The sequence below is a fragment of the Falco naumanni genome, unplaced genomic scaffold (assembly GCF_017639655.2).
Source record: "Falco naumanni isolate bFalNau1 unplaced genomic scaffold, bFalNau1.pat scaffold_67_arrow_pat_ctg1, whole genome shotgun sequence".
In the NCBI taxonomy this organism is placed as follows: domain Eukaryota; kingdom Metazoa; phylum Chordata; class Aves; order Falconiformes; family Falconidae; genus Falco; species Falco naumanni.
The window spans coordinates 115589-134022 of record NW_024427560.1 but is presented as its reverse complement, the minus strand read 5'-3'; the positions used below and the strand labels follow the sequence as shown (position 1 = coordinate 134022).

At 56.2% G+C, this 18434-nt stretch overlaps 1 protein-coding gene and 2 long non-coding RNA genes across 3 annotated transcripts; all 3 read left to right on the top strand.

Moving 5' to 3' along the window:
* The first annotated feature begins 3888 nt into the window (after positions 1 to 3888).
* LOC121082309 lies at positions 3889 to 6963 on the top strand. Its single transcript, XM_040581650.1, has 8 exons — positions 3889 to 3970; positions 4540 to 4637; positions 5049 to 5198; positions 5395 to 5549; positions 5887 to 6031; positions 6147 to 6284; positions 6490 to 6666; positions 6763 to 6963. Exons 1-8 carry the CDS (start codon positions 3889 to 3891, stop codon positions 6961 to 6963), a joined length of 1146 nt encoding a protein of 381 aa, XP_040437584.1.
* Positions 6964 to 7177: 214 nt separating this feature from the next.
* Positions 7178 to 8182, top strand: LOC121082314. The gene is made up of 4 exons (XR_005825975.1): positions 7178 to 7196; positions 7475 to 7577; positions 7894 to 7953; positions 8041 to 8182. It is a non-coding gene; the product is annotated as an uncharacterized LOC121082314 (long non-coding RNA).
* Positions 8183 to 13454: 5272 nt separating this feature from the next.
* On the top strand, positions 13455 to 17365 carry LOC121082311. The gene is made up of 3 exons (XR_005825974.1): positions 13455 to 13558; positions 14173 to 14370; positions 16974 to 17365. It is a non-coding gene; the product is annotated as an uncharacterized LOC121082311 (long non-coding RNA).
* Positions 17366 to 18434: the final 1069 nt, after the last annotated feature.

Sequence of the window (18434 nt, the reverse complement as noted above, 5' to 3'; positions counted from 1 at the left end):
CAGGGCAGTGATTGTCTTCCTGTACTCGTCCACTGCCAAGGCCGCCACCTCAAGCGCTGTGTTCCGTTTTGAGCCACTCACTACAGGGAAGGCACTGAGGTGCTGGAGCGTGCCCGAAGACGGGCAGTGAAGCTGGTGAATGGTCTCGAGCACAAGTCTGATGGGGAGCGGCTGAGGGAGCTGGCGGTGTTTAGCCTGCAGAAGAGGAGGCTGAGGGGGGACCTTCAGACTCTCTACAGCTACCTGAAAGGAGGCTGCAGGGCCGGTGGGGGTTGGTTTGGTCTCTTCTCCCAGGTAACAAGCAATAGGACAAGAGGAAATGGCCTCAAGGTATGCCTGGGGAGGTTTAGATTGGCTGTTAGGAAAAATGTCCTCACTGACTGGTTGGTCAAGCATTGGAACAGGCCTGCACAGGGAGGTGGTGGAAAACACCACCCTGGAGGTGTTTAAAACCCACCTAGATGTAGTGCTTAGGGCCATGCTTGAGTGATGGACTTGGCAGACCATCAAGTTAATGGTTAGGACTTGGTGATCTCAAAGGTCTTTTCCTGGCGGGCATGCCGGGGGGCGGCGTCTGAGCAAGGGCTCTGGGATACACCGGAGGTCAAAGAGGGGCCTGGAGGCACCCCGAGAGCACGCAGGTGCCCACGGCCTGAACCAGCCCCATGCCCCTCCCAGGGGCTCCGGGCCCCTCCCTCCCGGGCCAGTGGGTCACAGTGAGGTCTTTGTGACCTCACCTGGTGACACCACACTGCAGTGCCTGTACTTCACCACGGCCGTGGCCCCAGCCCACAGTTTCCATCAGGACAGCGACGGGACAGGGCAGGAGCACGGAGCGGGCGAGGAGACCCCGAGCACAGCCCACGTCTCTCCCTGCTGCACCCAGCAGCCCCACGGCGCCCAAGCGTCTCGCCAAAGCTTCCCTTTTCCCCACACCTACCCCTTTCCTCTGTCCTGCAGGATGATGACGGAGATCCCCCAGATTCCCCATTGTAGCCTGGGAGAAGGATGGGGCTCCCCAGGAGAGCAGGTCTCCACCAGAGCCCCACGAGGTTGTGCATGGTCCAGCCACTGGTGACTGGTGAGTGAGGGGCCCTCTCGGTCTGGGCAGGGCTGAGGCCAGCGAGCGCCCCATGCTCAATGCCATGATAATCTTTCCGTGGCACACTGGCAGCAGGGGTCCCATGGCTCGGGGACACGATGCTGCCTGGGTGACAGGGCTGCTCAGCGCTGGAAGTGGCCCCAGCACAGCCTGTCCCAAGGAGGGAGAGAGCAGAGGGGGGGACCCAGCTCCTGGCCTGGGGCACAGGCAGCCAGAGGCAGCGGTGCTGTGGGATGGGGACCTCTCCTGCCCGTCTGCAAGCCAGTTCCTCAGCCCTGGGCACCGGGGCTTTCCCTACCGCACCGTGCCCCAGCAATCACAGCCCATTTGCCAGGCACCCTCCAGCCTGACACACACGGGATGACTGGGCCAGGGGTGTGGGCACGGGCTGGACGCAGGGCACATCTTCCTCTGCTCTCCTGCCACCCGGAGCCTCTCTACAGCCCTCCCTGCTCTCCTCCTTTATTAGGTGCCAGCTGGTTGCCTGTGTACACACAGGAGAAGCAGAATGTGGACTTCATCCAAGCCTTTGCCAAACAGCCCAGAAAAGGTAACCACGGCCCTTCTGAATGTGGCTGTGCCAGCCTCGGCAGGACAGGGGCTCTGCTGCCGGGCTGGGCAGAGCTGCTTCTGCCCAGCTCTCCTGCACCCCCAGTGCTGTGGTGCTGCTGTCCCTGTGTCCCCCCTCTCACACTCCCCGTTTGTCTCTCTGTCCCCCCACTGCCAGGAGGAGGGCCAGAAGATGAAGTTTCTTGAGAGCATCTGCAGCCTGTGCAGAACCGCCAGGCGCCATGGCTTGTCACAGGGCCTGGATATCTTCTGCCACGGATACGAGCTGGCAGAGAAGGTCAAGGTGAGGGGACACCCACGGTGGCTCTAGGGAAGGGGGCAAGGACCCCCGGCACTGGCACCCTGTGAGGACAATGCTTGGCCACAGCAAGGGGCTGGTGTGGTGCTGGGTGCTGGCAGCTGCCAGGTCCCATCTCGGTTGTGCTCTGTAGGAGCTGGTGGAACAAGAGCCCAGGGACCAGCTGCGCACAGCAGTGCGGCAACTCGCCATGCTTGCCATCGCCGAATTGAGGTACCTACCCATCCCTGCTGGGGACCCCCTTCCTCAGAGGCCTGTGTGCACCCACGCGGAGGCCCTCGAGGCGCTGCTCGCAGCATCGGTGTCCAACTGGCCCCCTCTCTCTCTTTGCAGCTCAGTGCAGACGGTGCTGGAGGGCAAAGAGAAAAGCAGTCTACATGCCTGCTGCTTGAGTGTCTTGGGGCTTCCTCCAGCAGAGGAAATGGAGGGACTGGACACTTCCCTCTACTTCAGGGTACGTGCTGGGTACTTCAGGGACCTGCAGGAGCGCCCAGTCCCCTCTGGGCTGCTCCCTGATAACCCTGTGCTGCCATACAACCAGAGATCTGAGGCAGGGCAGGCTCTCGCTTTTGCTTTCCCACCCTCGTCCCTTTGTGCCCTTCCCGTGGGCCTGGCCCCATCCAATGCCGCAGGTCGCTCTGTCCGCAGCACACTGTCTGCCCCTGGGTCTCTCCCGGAAACTGCAGAGGCCGTGTGGACTCCTGCCGCGGCTCTGGAAGTTCAGATCAGTCTCCTGGGGGTGGAGGAACAGTAGAATCACTGCCACAACTCTTTGTCCTCTCTGCAGACCCTGATGCCATGGACACCATGCTGGAGACAATGGTGCTCAGCTCTCCTGCCTCCAGAGTCAGCAAGGAGACTTGCAGAGTATCTTTCAGGTCTGGCATGGGCCAAGAGTGGGCTTCACAGGGGCCATTCCTCACCCTGGAGGGAAGGGGGTGCTCACTCCTGAGTGGGTGGTCCCCACACCAGCGCCATGCAGAGAGACAGCATGGCAGGGAGGGTGCGCACCTGCCTTGGGTAACTGGGGGCTACCCACCAGGCTCTTCTGCAGCACAGCGGCTGCAGTGGGTGGCATCTGCCTTCCTGCCTGGCCACAAGGCAGGCTCGGGGCATTTGTCCAAAGCCTGTGAAGGACCCTAGGGGCAGGAACGCCACTACAGGCTTTGCCCCAGATCAGAGGAAGCATTGATGGACTGTGCAAGTCCAGCCCTGGAGCTGAGCAGCGCCGCTTCTGCTGGAGCGCCTCTGCCCCCAAGGCACACCAGCAGCTTTTCTCTTCCAAGGTGCTGTTGGCTTTCACCAGCTCTGAGAGACCAGCTGTGCGTGAGAGGACTGTGGGCAGGATTAGGATGCTGAGCCATTTGCTGGCCAGCTATTCCTCACTGGAGGTATGGAAGGACCAGGTACTCTCCAGCCAGGCCACCTCCCATTCCCTGCGCGCCGGCACAGCTGGCAGCTTTGAGGCGCCTGCAAGGCAAGCCTGGGCACAGGTCTGGGTGCTCTGCCAGCCTCTGTGCTGAAGTGGGGGGTCTTGGTGCCTCGGTTTCCCATGGGCTTCTCTCCCAGCCCCCTCTTTGCCAGGAGCCAGCTTTGCCCCCAGTCCTGTGTTGGACGGGACTGCCCAAGGAACATGGTGGGAGCCCAGGCCTGGCAGCTCTCCCTGTGCAGGGCTGCCACCCAGCTAGCTGCTTTGGGAGCTGCGGCCAGCATGGTCCTGCAAAGCTCTGGCACACCCTGGGTCCAGCCCTGGCCACGCTCTTGGGGCGGGGGCTCTGGCCCCAGGCGCCTGCCCTCAGCCCTTCTGCTCTTCTGCCTCCCTCACCCAGGCTGCTCAAAATGAGGACAGACGTGCCTTCTGCAGAGAGATCCTCCATCCCAGTCCTCGGGCAGCTGCTTGGGACGTCTCCTCCTGCTCATGTCATCTGGGAAGAAAAGACCAGCCGTGTGGCTTTGGATGCTCTTTTCTCCCTTTTTCCTATTCACCCGCCAGCAAAAAGGTAAGAGAAGCAGTGGTGGGCTGCCTCCCCCGCCCCCTGCACAACGACATCAATCGAGCCGTCTGCTTGTCTTCCTGCGCGTTGTGGCGGGCCCCTTCCTGTGCTTGCTGGAGGCACACCATGTCACCAGCACCGCCTCTCCCCTGCTCCTGACCCACGCTGTGTCCCACACAGCTGATCGTCCCGTGGAGCTGAGCTGCTCCTTCGCTCAGGAGGCAGCCCCACTCCTCATCCCCTCTCCCTTGAAGAGCTTGTACCACCGTCCCACAGCACTCCATCCATGCGAGCCATACCCCACGTCACTGTTATTCCAAACCACAGTTTAACTGTGGGACTGCATGCAGAGCTCTAGGTCCTTGGAGTTGACCAGGCCAGGAGCATTGGCATAAATACACGGGAGGCAGGTCACCCTTTCATTTACATCTCTCTCCACCACCTCCTCCTTTCACTGTGGGTCATCACCTCCCTTCTCAGCCATTCCTAGATCAAAGCTCTTCTCAGGAGCTGGTAAGCTTGCTGGCAAAGCAGCTGGGTCTCACGCACTCTCCTGTGTTTGCCCTGCTCTTTAGGCACGACACTGTCAGAGGAGAATGCACAGCTGCCAGCGGCTTGGGAAGCTGAGACCACCTCCTTGTGCTGTTCACCCACCACCAGAGACTTTGCCATGGTAAGGAGCTGCCCCCTTGCCTTGCCTGTGGCATCAGCAGGGCTCTCGTGTGAGAAGGCATCCAAAATCAGCGGGGCTGGCGTGGCCTCCCTGTCGCTGCTCTCAGCAGGGTTTCTGCTGTCCCCAAGCAGGGACAACGCGAGGGCTGCACTCCAGTGCCCAAGCAGCATTTTCCGCCTGGCCAACAGCAGGCCCCTGTTCTCTGTAGGGCCAGCACACTGTGCCCCAGAGCCCAAGCCTCCTCCCTCACCCTGGGGGCCCTCTCTTCTCATCCTCCCCCATGCAGTGACTGCAGCCTCTGCTACCAGCACTGCTGTGCATCTCTCACCAGGGCTGCTCGCACTGTCCAGCTTAGCAGCACCATCAGGGCACTCAACGTGACATTCTTCACTCCCTTCCTTCCTGCCATAGGCCTTTGCAAAATACCTTCAACCATCTGAGAGGACAGACATCGTCCTCACAGTCATTGATGCCCTGAGAGAATTAAATGCCAAGAAAAAGCCGCTGGGCAGCAGTGTGATGGACGTGGTCATGGCAGACCCTCACGTCTGGCTGACAGATGTAAGTGGCCTGTGGCTGGATGACCCTGTCCTTCAGCCCTGGCAGGCCTTGTTCCTCCCTCCATCCCTGCCTCCGGCCCAAAGCCAGGTGTCTCAGGCACCTGAAGCCACCTTAAAGCAGGAGAGGGACGGCAAGGGCAGCTGGGGCAATGGCTGCCCTCCAGTGGCAGCACCACCCTCACTTGTGTCCCCTCCAGGTGCCAAAGATCATGAGCTGCATCTATGAAAACTGGGAATACGTGACCATGGAGTCAGGCCAGCGTAGCATGGAGTCACTGCTGCTCCTGATGGCTAACCAGTGCCCTGGGGACGCTGTCACCACGCTGCTGAAGATCGCTCCACGAGGAGACAGGTACCGGCCCTGACAGCCAGGAGGGCTTGCTCCTAGTGGTGAGAGGGACCCGGAGACTCTCTGGCTGCCAGACCCAAGGAGTACCGCAGGACACCCCCGAGGAGCGGGGCCTGTCCCCCGTCCCAGCACCCATTCCAGCCCTGGTGGGCTGGCCGCGTTCCCAGCACCAAAGCCAGCCCAGAGCCTCGCCACCACCCTCTGTGCCACCCCATGGGGAGCACAGCACCTCAGCCCTCTCCTGCCTGCCCAGGGAGGAGGGTCTGCGTTACGCGGGGCTGGCCCAGGCCACAGTGCTGGGGATGGGGTCGCCCTGCTGACAGAGTGCTCTGGCTTGCAGCACTGCCCTGGCACTGTGGGAGGTGATGCTCTCCACGGCCCAGACCTTGGAGAAGGTTCTGAAGGAGCTGTTCATCAAACTCCAGGACCGGCAAAACAGGCTCTTCTACACATACCAGGAGGACACCTGTTTCGTTCGCTTGGCTGTGAGTTACCAGAAGAAGCCCCAGTGCTCTTGTCCTCAGCTGCTGATGGGAACAGCTGCGCGGTGTGGGGAGTCATGCTGGCTCTTCTGGTCACTCACCGCTGGCTTTCTTTCAGCTGCTGACCTGCACTGATTTGGAGGATGAGGAATTCTCTCCAATGTACAAAGTCTTGAGGTTTCTGAGGAATCCAAGCCCAGCAATGCTCTCATTGGTGCTCAGGAGCCTCATGACGCTGTCAGAGAGAGCTGAGATGGTGAGCAGGGCATCATCAAAGGGAGCCATGTTGGCAGCCAGGGGCTGGGGCAGCAGATAAGCTGGTGGATTGGCCTTGGCTGGGAGTCAGGAGGTTGGGTGACTGCTCCAAAGGCCCTCCTGGCCATGGTGGGGCCTGGTGGCTGCCTGGGGAGCTTTCCGGGCATAGTCCTTTTCAGGAAACAGAAACTCTGTCTTTCATGCAGGCAAGAAAAATGGAGGTCTTCATGCCAGACATGATGAAGGTCCTGGAGGACGGCAACACAGATATCAAGATGAAGTCCCTGGTGGTCTCGCGAAACGTCATAGGTCACCTGAAGAAGACAAAGGCCAGCCCCATCGCTGTCCAGCTGATGGAGAAGCTCCTGCCCCTCTTTGCTGCGGTAAGGCTGATGGGGGAGCCCAAGCCTCGTGGCCAGGCGCTGGTCGGGGACAGCTACCTACAAGGATGCAAGTCCTACTCTGCTTCTCTCTACCAGGGCTTCAGCGAGCTGAGAGAGCTCTCCATCAGCCTCTTCAGAGACCTAATGAAGACTGTGGTGAGGAAGAATGAGAGGCAGATGAAGACAAAAGTGGAAATGGGCTTGCTCCCTCTCATCTTTCACACGAGCGACCAAATCCACAGCGTGGCCAAGGTACAGATTCCAAAGCTAAGCAGTGATGTAGGGATGAAAACCTGAGATGTTTGGGCCAGGGTACCTCCCAGCTTCCTAAGGGCAGGATGACCCCAGGAAGAAAGGAAAAGGCAGGGAGATGCCAGGTCTCCTTCCCCAGGCCGTGGTGCCATCTCCCAGTTTCTGCTGTTCTGCAGGCCGCCAGGGAAGCCCTCCTCGCTGCAGCAGAGCTCCTCAAGTGGAAAAAGCTCAAACACCTGCTGCAGAGCCATCAGGCATGGAGGATTGCAGAGTGCTTGGTGAGGACAACCCCTGGATGAGGGCTGCCCCACAGGTCTGCCCTGTGCGCTCTGCAGCTGTGCCTCACCTGCCCTGCTGCAGCCCGCAGCCCACAGCCTGGAGCTGCATCCTTGTTCCCTGTCCTCGAGAAGAGAGCCCCAAGGGCTCTTCTCCACACCCCTCTCCCCCGCACCCAGCGGGAGGGAGGGCTCTGGGCAGCGGCGGGGGCTGGCAGGCGGGACTGCTCCGGCCAGCTGGGGAGGCTGTGTGACACCCCGTACCCTTGTGCTCTCTCCAGCTACAGCGGGACAGGCGCAGGACCGAACAGTACTTGAATCAGAGCCTGCCATACCTGGAGGTTGATCAGGCCACCTTGCGAGCAACGGCCGTCAGGTTCATCGGTGAGCCACAGCCCCCAGGGTCCCGCTTTTGGCAGCCCAGCCCCAGTCCCGCCGCTGCACCGGCAGCAAGGAGCAGCCCTGTGGCTGCCAGAGCCTCGGCTGCCCCGTGCAGGGCCTTGGCCTCTCTCTCCCACCCTTGACCATGCAGGTGGGCTCGGGGGCTGCCTTGCTCAGTCCCACCCGCCTCAGCTACTGCTCTTCCCTGGGGTCAGCCTGGTGAGGGGGAGGAGGGCGTGCAGCCCAGCCAGCTGAGCTGGGGGCTGTGCTGCTGGGAGCACGCTGGGGAGTGGGGGGTCTGATGAAGCTCTGTCCCTAGGGCTTGCTGGGCAGCTCCTGAGGGACCAAAGGGAGGAGAAGCTGGCTGAGATCTGCAGCAGTAAGTAGGGAGCATGGGCTGGAGGGGATGCCCGGTGGTTTTCGCAGACACGGCAGTTCATCTCTGCTCTGTTTCTTTCCATCACAGCCCTTCAGGCCTTGGAGGAAGACAATGAACCCTCCATCTGCTCCCTGGCAGCTCAGACCACCTCCATCCTGAGCACTCCAAGGGTGCGGCAAACATCACGATGCACCCTGCGATCACTGTGCTGCTGGTGCTGCTAAGCCAGGCAGAGGTGCAGCTCTTCTCCAGAGAATGGCTGCAATTCAATAAAGCTGGAAGAAGAAGCCTGAACCCAGGGTGTCTTTCCCATGTGGAACTGACAGGCAGCGAGGAGAGGGCATGGGATGGGTGGTCCCAGCTCTGACCTCCCTGTAGTTCTCCGGGCACCCCAGCGACACCACAGTATCTGCTTTTACTGCACTGCCACGTCCCTGCACCATGATGCACTCAGGAAGGTTTCCATGCAGAGTACAGAGGTGCTAAGGGGGCCAGAGGGACCCTGCAGGGCTCCCTGAGGGACTGTGGGACAAACAGAGTGCCTGGGTCACCATGACTGCCTCGGGAGGGCTCCCAAGGTCTGGCTAGTCGAGCAACAGAAGGCTCTGGGGCATTACAGACACCTATGGAGGAGTGCCGCGGGGACTCGAGTGGAATGGTCAAGTCTAGGGACCAGGCCCCCAGTCCAGCGGGCTTTCTTTGAGTGCTTGAGGCTCTGCAGAGGGGTCTGGGGTGCAAGGAAGGGCTCAGGATCTGGGTGGACTAGCGCGAGCCTGAGACAGCTCCAGGGCAAAGACAGCTCCAGCGCACCCTGGGGCAGAGGGTGCCCAGGGCCAGGTGGCCTCCACAGCCATCAGGGACCTGGCAAGAGGCATTGTGATGCGTGGGGGGAGGGAGCGTGGCATGGGCTTGTTGTGCTCATCATCTCCCTGCCCCTTTGCAGTGCCTTGATGTTGCAGCTAGCCCAGGCACCGCCCCCCACCAGCACAGGGACCCTTGCACAGCACTCCAACTAACATCACTGGCACAAGCTGCCCAGAGAGGCTCTGGAAACATTGCAGCACCACCTGCACATGATTTTGTGCAACCTGCTCTAGCACAGCCTGCTTTTGCAGGGCGTTGGACTAGATAATCTCCAGACGTTCCATCCAAGAATGACCATTATGTGATTCTGGGACTCGTGGCACTTTGGCTGAGGAAGAAGAGGTCAGGATCCTCAGGCCACCCGACACCTGACTGCCTTCCCAGTGGCTGTCCAAGAAACCTGCCAGTCCTCACTAACAGAAGTTGGACCTGCACACGTGGGCTTGCACATGTGCATGAGCACTGCAGGGCAACAGCCTTCTCTCCCTTCCCCATCCTCCACTGCAGGGCGAGCGCAGATGTTCTGTGGAGGGAGCACCAGTCCCCACGGGCCCTGCTGCCCTCCCTGTCATGCACTGGCCGTTCTACCCCGGGCTCCCTCTACTGTGTCCCACACCACTGGCCTGGTGTGATGGCAGAGCCAGTGGCACTACCCGGCTCTGCACCTTCCTGGTCCATCAGGGCAACCTGGGTGCCAGTGGGGAAGCTGGGAATCACCCTTGGCCAGGGCCTCTCCCTGGAGCTGCCAGAGGAGGAATTCCTTGTGGATGGCAGGGATGCCAAAGCATGAGGAGTTCCCCATTGGATGGCAGGGACAGTGCGTAGAGCCCCATCGATGTGCAGCCACCCCCAGCAGCCCCTCAGCCATGGCCATGGTCACACAGAACCTCACCGAGGAGCTCATCCATATCGTCCAGGGCACCCTCATAGTGACCAGGCAGTACCAAAAGTTTCTGCAAGTAATGATGGCCAAGTGGCAAGAGGCGGTCTGTAGTGGGACACACACCACACACGCCACCACCCCACAGTTGTCTCCCTCCCCCCCGCCAGGAAAGAGGAGCAGCAGGAAAGAGGAGCAGCTCTATCCAGGGCTGCTGGAGCCCAGAGGGTGGCCCCAGGTCCTTCGAGTGGAGCTGCTGGGGGCAGATGCGCACATGGAGAAGATGGCAGATGGGGACAAAGACCAAGGGCAGGACACGGTGCCAAGCAGAAGCAGCCCTATGCAGATGGGCAGAAGGAGCCCAATGGGGATGAGGAAGAGGAGCCCCATGACACCAGACAGAATCAGCTCCATGGGCCTGGGCAGCACCATCCACGTGGGGCCAGGCAGGAGCACCCCAGCAGACCCCAGGCCCCAGCACCATGTCCCCATGGGCAGGGCACATGGGCAGGCGGCCTCAGGACCGTGCTGGGCAGGACTGTGCCTGCAGGAGGGCTGCTCCCAGCTGTGGGGCTGCCCAAAGGCTTGGTGGAGATGCGACTGCCGGCACCACTGTGTCTGTTTCTGCAAGCCCCCGTGGTGGCAGCGCTGCTCCCACAAGAGCAGTGGGTTCCCCTGCCAGTGAGCAGCTGGTGAGGTGCAGGGCTGGGACCCCCCTGGGCTGCCCCCTCATCTGAAATGTTAAATCTTTCCTCTATCCATGGATCTATCTGTGGAGCTCATCCATCCATCCCTCAGCTGGGGCTGCATCACCCTCAGTGCCTGAACCCAGTGGGGATGGTCTGGCATTGGGCACTGCTGGCACCCACAGAATGGGGGGGTGGGGGTGTCTGGTACCACAGTGGGTGTGCTGGCATGTGGGGACCCAGCTGGGCTAGAGAAAAGGGCCAGCATGAACCTCATCAGGTCCAACAAGTGCCAACTCCGGCCCCTGGGGATGAACAAGCCCAGGCCCCGGCACAGGCAGGAGCCACCTTGCTGGAAAGCAGCTTGGCAGAGAAGGTCCTGGCGGGCCCCTCAATGAGCTGCCTGCTGGGCAGGGGATCTGTGCCCCTTGCAAAGGGGGGATCCAGTATGTATTGAGACCCCACGGTGAATCCATACACCACAAATAGAAAGGCATATTATCCCCAGGTTGGCATATTCAAATGGATAATAAACGGGGTATGGGCTTGGTGCCTTAAACATTTTAGTCCAAACTAGATAACAGAGTTGAAACATGGGAATAAATCCCCCACCCCATCAGAACACTCCACTCAGGAACTGTTCATGAGCGATTTGTTGTGAATCGTGGAATAGAACCATGGCATACCCCAGACTTGAGAACCCTTATTCCAGGCATGTGTCCTTGTTGGGGTATCCAGGCACCAGGCTTTAAACTGCATAACACGTTTGCAAACACGTCTGCAGATCCCACCTCTTATGCAAAAACTACCAATCAAGGAAACACATTGCAATATGCAGTTTTGCTTACCCACCAAACAAAATGAAATTTTGCGTGAGAAGGAAAAAAACCAAGCTACGACCCATCAACACGCTCCACCGTTCAATATCCAGCCCCTCAGGGTCCTTTCTGAGCATCTTCGGATGGGAAGATGTACTTTGTACTACCTACTTCCTCAAAATTATTTACATATGCATAAGGCACTTGCATATGTCACTTCGATCCTGGGGGCCTTTCTTGGGGTCTTTAGAGATCGTTGGTGGTCAACAACTTGGTGAACTTCAGCTGAACTTTCCTGGGGCACCTGCACTCTACTTGTTGTTACAGAACTTCATTTATTCTCCGTGCTGTATGGTCTTGAAGGCAACACACCATTACCCCGCTTCGCTCGTCTATTGCTATAGCCCAGGTGCCTCAGAAAGCTTGCCGCCCCTTACTGAGCTTATTCAATAGGTCGAGTTAATCATTGCTTTAGTTGCAGCCTCTCCGAGTGATTCTTTATAACTTAATCCCATCAGCGAGGAGAAGCGTCCAGCTGTGCCACTGAAGGCAGCAGCCTCGAGTCACCAGGCTGCTCCCTACAGGAAGCAATCCCGACTGCCTGGATCTCGCCGCTGAGAGGCTGTATTTAAAAATGAAGTGTTTTCCAGCAAGGGAAACAAGGCTTGAGCACTCATACTCTGGCTGGTGACTCTCCCAGGCAGCTGCATATTGCCAGTCCCTCAGCAGGGCAGGTGTAGCCAGAGCCCTGCCGGAGCCAGCAGCAAAACACGCTAGCCCTATTCCTGCAGGAACTACAAACGCCGGGGCGGCTCCGGGGCCTCTTTCCCTCCTTAGCTCTCGGCTCACCCCCAGGGCTGCCCCGGTCGGGCCTGACTCCAGCTGCCCCAGGGCCTGCACTCCAGGGGGTTGGAGCCTCCCCACAGAACCCCCGGGCAGCCAGCAGGCAGCAGACACCCCTGTGCCAGCCCAGGAGCATCCCTCATCCCACGGCCGGCCACAGGTCCCCTCCGCCGGGCCACAGGCCCAGCACAGGCTGTGCCTGCCCAGCCCAACATGGCTGCCAGGAGGCTGAGGGTGGGCAATGGCAGCTCCCAGCATGCCCTGGGAACAACATGGCTGCCAGCAGCCCTGGGCCTACAGCTCCCAGCATGCCCTGGGAACAACCTGGCCATGGGGCAGCCCAAGGCCTACAGCTCCCAGCATGCCCTGGGAACAACCTGGCCATGGGGCAGCCCCAGGCCTACAGCTCCCAGCATGCCCTGGGAAGAACATGGCTGCCAGCAGCCCTGGGCCTACAGCTCCCAGCATGCCCTGGGAACAACATGGCCATGGGGCAGCCCAAGGCCTACAGCTCCCAGCATGCCCTGGGAACAACCTGGCCATGGGGCAGCCCCAGGCCTACAGCTCCCAGCATGCCCTGGGAACAACCTGGTTGCCAGCAGCCCTGGGCCTACAGCTCCCAGCATGCCCTGGGAACAACCTGGCCATGGGGCAGCCCCAGGCCTACAGCTCCCAGCATGCCCTGGGAACAACCTGGCCATGGGGCAGCCCCGGGCCTACAGCTCCCAGCATGCCCTGGGGCATGCCTTCTCCCAGCAGGCCATGGGACATCTGTGCCCTGCAGTGGGGCCCTGGGGGACACCAGCCCCCAGCCCCGGCCCTGCAGGCCCTATGGCCACTGCCCGGGGCTTCCCGAGCACAGATCCTGGCCCCGGAGCCCCGTGGGGCAGGGACGAGGGGGAGAGAGGCACGAGCGACAGGGAGACGTGGGTCAAGGCGGAGGGGTGGCTGGAGAGGGACAGGAGGGGGCCAGAGGGGCAGGGGGAGCGGGAGGGGCTGGGCAGGGATGGAGAAAGGACAGGCACTGGGGAGGAGCAGGCAGAGGGTTGGAGCGGGACAGAGACAGAGGGGCAGGGGGGTGCCGCAGGGAATACAGGATCAGCAGCAGGAGAGAGGGACAGGGAGAGGAGTGGAGGGGTGGGAAGGGGAGCAGAGGCACAGGCCAGCACAGGCAGGGTGAGGGACCCGGATGAGCAGGCTGTGGCTTTGGCAGTGGGTGGCAAAGCTGCTTCTGTGGTGTGCCTGCTCTGGTGAAAGGAGCTCCTGCACCAGCCTGAGGGCAAAAGAAGAGGAGCAAGGAGCGAGCTGTCGCAGTCCTTAGTTTGCAGGTTTAATGTATCGTCCCTGTTCAGAAAACATAGCGTGTATGTGTGTCGGTGGTGCCGGCAGATTTTTATTCTTTATAGCAATTTCTTTAAATACCGGACTTCATGCAGAAGGTTCACATGGTGCTGTGCTTCTAGTAAACAGAATTGCTTTTATGCATGCTGCAGTCTGGAGGTGGCAAGTGCCAGGTTAGAGATGAAGATGGAAATGAAAGCAAGTGACGCACATGCAGTGGTGATCCTGCCACAAGCATGCTGTGTATTGACCTGGGAGAACGCTGCAGGGACTCTCAGAAGTCAAGGTTTTCAGTGCTGTTTCTGTGTTTGAGACCCAAGGGATGGTTTCCCTCTGCGTGTGTTTCTGTGCAGGCATGTGCATGGAACATAGGTGTGTCCCTGTGCCATAAGTGGGACTGATGGCAGCTTTTCATTTCATTCCAACTCAAAAGTAAAGAAAGACCGTACCTGCAAAAGAATTCAAACAGCTGTCTGTGTTTCCCATAGCGAGCATAGAAGTGTGAGGGAGCGGTTTACAGGTTCAGAACTTCAGCCAGCTCTGGATGGTAAACCCTCAGGAGAGGAAAGAGAAGCCCCACTTTTTTAACTACAGCTCTGCTTCCCTTAATGTGTCTTCTTGTTAGATTGTGTCAGCAATCAGATTAAAAGCACATGATTAAATTGTGCTTGTTTATGAAGATATTTGAGGGTTATTTACTGTCTTAAATCCTCTTACGAAGTGAGGCACACCGTTGCCCTGTGGGCAGTACAATGTTGTGGCTGGTAATTTTCCTTTTCTTCCCTAGTGTACGGATGCATTTATGAAGGCAAGTGTTGGGTCTTATTGGTGCCGCACAAGAAACCAACGTGTGAAACCCAGACATTCACTGTTAGAAACAGGAAGAAGCTATGGGCCCTTGCTTCAGATTCTGCAAAAGATGTACCAAGGCTGAGGAAAGTGGCAAAAAGGGAAGAAATGCCATAGCATAACTTTGGGATGGCAGGTGAGGTTTCCATCAGTGTTCCTCAAATGTAGCAGCCTCATTTTGTTTGCGGATGTGGTGTTGAACTCAAACTGTGAGACTAGTTTCCTTTATTGTGGGTGATACTATAGTGCACGTACCTTTCATGTCCCAAGTGAAGTTGCCAAGGCTCTAGTTAAACTTCTGCAGAACACCCTCAAATTTTCCTTAGTGCGTGATTTCCTTCAACAGTCAAGTCCAGGTCTGTGGCATACAATAACCCCTACCCCATTTGGGACCTGGATGTGGCTGATTTTTAATTTAGACTTATCTGCTGTTAGAGATTTTCTTTTTTTGGTCCAAATAGGGAAATGCTGATTGTGTGCATTCTTTTGCTTTTTCAGTGTTGTTCCATGTTTAGTCATTTGTTCCTTACAAAAATAATGTATGGGTGTCTATGAAGCTGGAGGTGTTTACGTTCTTGTGGCTGAATGTAGCAGTGGAGCTATCTTGCTGTATTTAAATCAAGAGGAACATAATGTAACTTCACTTAAAATCTGGTCTTGGTAGGCAGATCCTACCCTGATAAGCATTTAAAAAAAAAATAAATTCAAATCTGTGACGAGGTATAGGTGGAGCACCTGAACTGGTGCAAGGCCGCAATTCTCTCGCTGGTATCCACACATTGCAGAACTGTTGCCATCATGACCTTGAAATAGTGAGCCATTAATGTTAACTACTAGCAGCTTGTGAACCTAACAGTCAAGGTAGAAAATAATTTCCCACTGCCACCTTTTTTTAATTTTCTTTTATGTTTTAAAGTTTCTGATTTGATACTTTCTGATGTATTTGAAACCTGTGTCATATCCTGTGTAGTTTGTGACACGTGTGTGGCAGATGGGACTTTTCTGCTTGGAGAGGTGGTGAGATGGAGAGTGGAGAATGGTTTTATGGCACAAGTGTAAAAATATAAAAAGGGATTAAGAGGCTTGTGTACCTTGCTGCCAGTTCAGTGGCATGAGAATTCCTGTAATGACAAATTCCTTCTGGCTCTGAAGGAATGAACATGCCAACCTGCTGAGTTTCCACCCAGAGCAACACTAGCAACGGATGTCGTTCCCAAATGGTGAGGTGGTTGTAAGCTTCATCAGTAGTAGAAGCTGTGGAGAAAGTCACAAATCATCTGCCGTTCTGCAAGTCAAGTGCTTGGCTCTTTTGTCACTAGTGTTGATTTAAGGGTACATTGCTTATAAATCGCACTTGTCCTTTGTAATTCTTCCTACTGCTAAGTTCTCGGTGCCATCAGAGAACCATTGTGCTGTGAAGGCCCTGTAAACATACGGCAATGTTTGTGTTTATCCATTTTGCCTTCCCTTAGATGATGTTATTTTGTAATTTGAAACCTTAGTGGCAGGATTTGGGGCTTTATCCTGATCAGCCATCTAAGGGCCAGCTCTCGCTGCAGCTGCAGCGTAAGTATTCAGGTAGTTTGAGCACCAAATGAAACTTCCACTTGGCTGTCATTTTGGCTTTTCCCTTCCTCTTACTTTTTATATTTTAATAAAGAGTTTTAAGTATTTGGCTTCCTTACAGAAAAAAAAAAAAGCTATCCTTGTCCTGTTATGATAGACCCCTAATCTGGAGGCCAGAAAGCTGAGACCACCAGGAAGATGTTGAGAGGAAGGGGAAGAATGTTAGAGCCATGAGTTGGGTGTTCTTCAGCTGGCCAGATCTGAGGAGGTGGAAAAGGTGCCTCCCAGGTAGCTACAGGGAAGCACAGGAGAGCAGCTGGGAGCCAGAAGTGTGGTGTGGGCATACGGAAGTGCTACGCTGTGGTGTGTCAGGCAAATTATTTTCAGGAAGTTTCACATTTGTTGTCATTTCCCAAGCTCCTGAGGTGCTGGAATGCTGGAGGCAAGAAGCTGCCAGCATCAATTACGTGGAGAAAGAACACTTCTATCTCCATTTTACTTTCCTCACTTCTGTGTTGCGGTGGCAGGGCAGTAAAGACCCGGACCCAGACCCTGACCCTGGCCCTGACCTTGACCCTGTGAGTACGCAGGCAGCTTGTGTGGCCAGTGCCGGTGCGGTTCTGGCACAGAGGATCAAGCGCTTCATGCTTCAGAGCTGTCAGGCTGACACTCTTCAGCACTCAATGAAGCTCTAAATTACAGCTAGAGGAAGACAGAAATTTTGCTTCAGAGCTTGATAATGTTGTTCTGATCCATCCTTTTGCTTGTTCAGTGGCTACAGAAGGGAGCCACTGCCTTGGTAGGAGCATCCATTGAGTTCTTCCTGTGTGATATTAGAGAATCATTGTGTCTGTCTATGCATGAGATCATTACAGTAGGTGTTTTGAAGATGTTCATGTGTGGTACATAAAACCTTTGCCAGTAAAATAGTAAATCCACGCAGTGGGGTCTAAAGCACACAGATCCAGTGCAATCCTCCAAAGAGCTTTGAAAGTCTCTCCCCGAGGGTACAGACCTGGCTGTTGGTGATTCTGTTGACCTGCTTTTTATAGCAGGTTGCTTGGAGAAGTTGCTATGACAGAAGTCGTCTTCTGGGGGCCAAATGCTGCAAATGGTAGGATGTTTAAGGAAGCAAATGAATAACCTTCAGACTTGGTTTTATTCTTTTAACAGATTGTACACAAATGTAGTAGCCCGAGTAGGCTGCTTTTAGCAGGGGAACGTGACCTGACTGCCTGACTGCACAGGAGGCAAGGAACTCTCTTCTTCTCACTGACCAGGAGCCCTCAGTTTCAAGGCAGATCTGAAGAGGAATATTTGACCCGTGGGAAATGCAACTTCAGATACGTAACTCCGGTGGGACCGCCGTGTGTGCCCTGTGATAGGAGCCGTGCATCCCAACCGTGAACGTAGAGACTGGGCCCGGTTTTTAGCTTGGTTCAATCTGAACTCTTCTGACTGATTCTGTGATCAAGTGCAGGCAAGTCTGCCCCCTGAGAGGATGTTGTCATGGGTGGAAGGGTTGAAGTGCAGTGACTGCGTCAACAAACAGGTGGTTTGAAAAGTCTTTTGGGAAGGATCTGGTACGCTGGTGTAATGCCTTTTCCCTTTACAAAGGTGTCCAGTAAACACAAGTGTTCCTGCATGTGTCCGGTAGCACAGAGACCTCTGTACTTTCTTTGGACTGATTGTTGTGTAAGATCTGGGGGTTTTTGGACAGCTCTGAAAATTGTTCAAAAGGTATCTTGCATGTTGGGTGAAATGGGTCATCACTTCCATAAACCTCTAGCCTGTAAAGAAGGCCGTGGAAGTAAGGAGATTTTCTTTTTTTTCTCTTTTTATTGTTACTGGGAGGAAAAGCAGTGATTAACTATTGACCTGTGATAGCCCAGATGCAGGCTGTGCAGTGCATTTGAGGTGGATCACTCCTGTACTGCCAAGACTGAGCCCAGACTCCTCAATGCTTTGCACACTGGCAGTGGAAGTCCTTGTGCAACTGTGGGTACTGGCTTTCTGTGCTGTAGCGTGAAAAATACAAAGCACTGGGGTTAAGGTTTGCAGAGAAGTGGGAAAAAGTTGATTCTTTTGTGCTAGGAAGAGAATGTCCTGTAGTTTTCAAACTTTGAATGTCTCCACTTGGAATTTAAAAGCTGCTTTTAACTCTGCTGCTATGTTTGAGTGGGCGGGAAGGTGTCTTGCAGTTACAGATGATCCGTTCCCTTAAGAAGGATCTTTGCCTTCTGTGGGAGAGAGGGAGGGGGTAAGAGATAGGGTAGAGTTTAGCAATTGTAATAGTCTGTTTAGCTGTTTAGGGTAAAAGTTGTAAAATTTAAGCTGTTTGCCAAATCTTACACGGTTTGCTTGGGTACTGTGATAAGGTGTACGGGAGTAAAGGGCTTCATGACCATATAAGTCCAGCTTTATGACCATATAAGTCCAAAGAAAGATTACAACCTTGCAAAAATAAGCCAAAGCTGGTTCTGCGGTTTGGACAAAGAGCAGGACGTTACTGAGCCTGCGCCAGATGTGGGGGTCACGAGGAAGACTCACCTGCCTTCATCCTCAGGACCCCTGACGACCACCACCAGGGGACACTGCGCAAACTCAGTCGGGAGAGAGATATGGAAATGACTT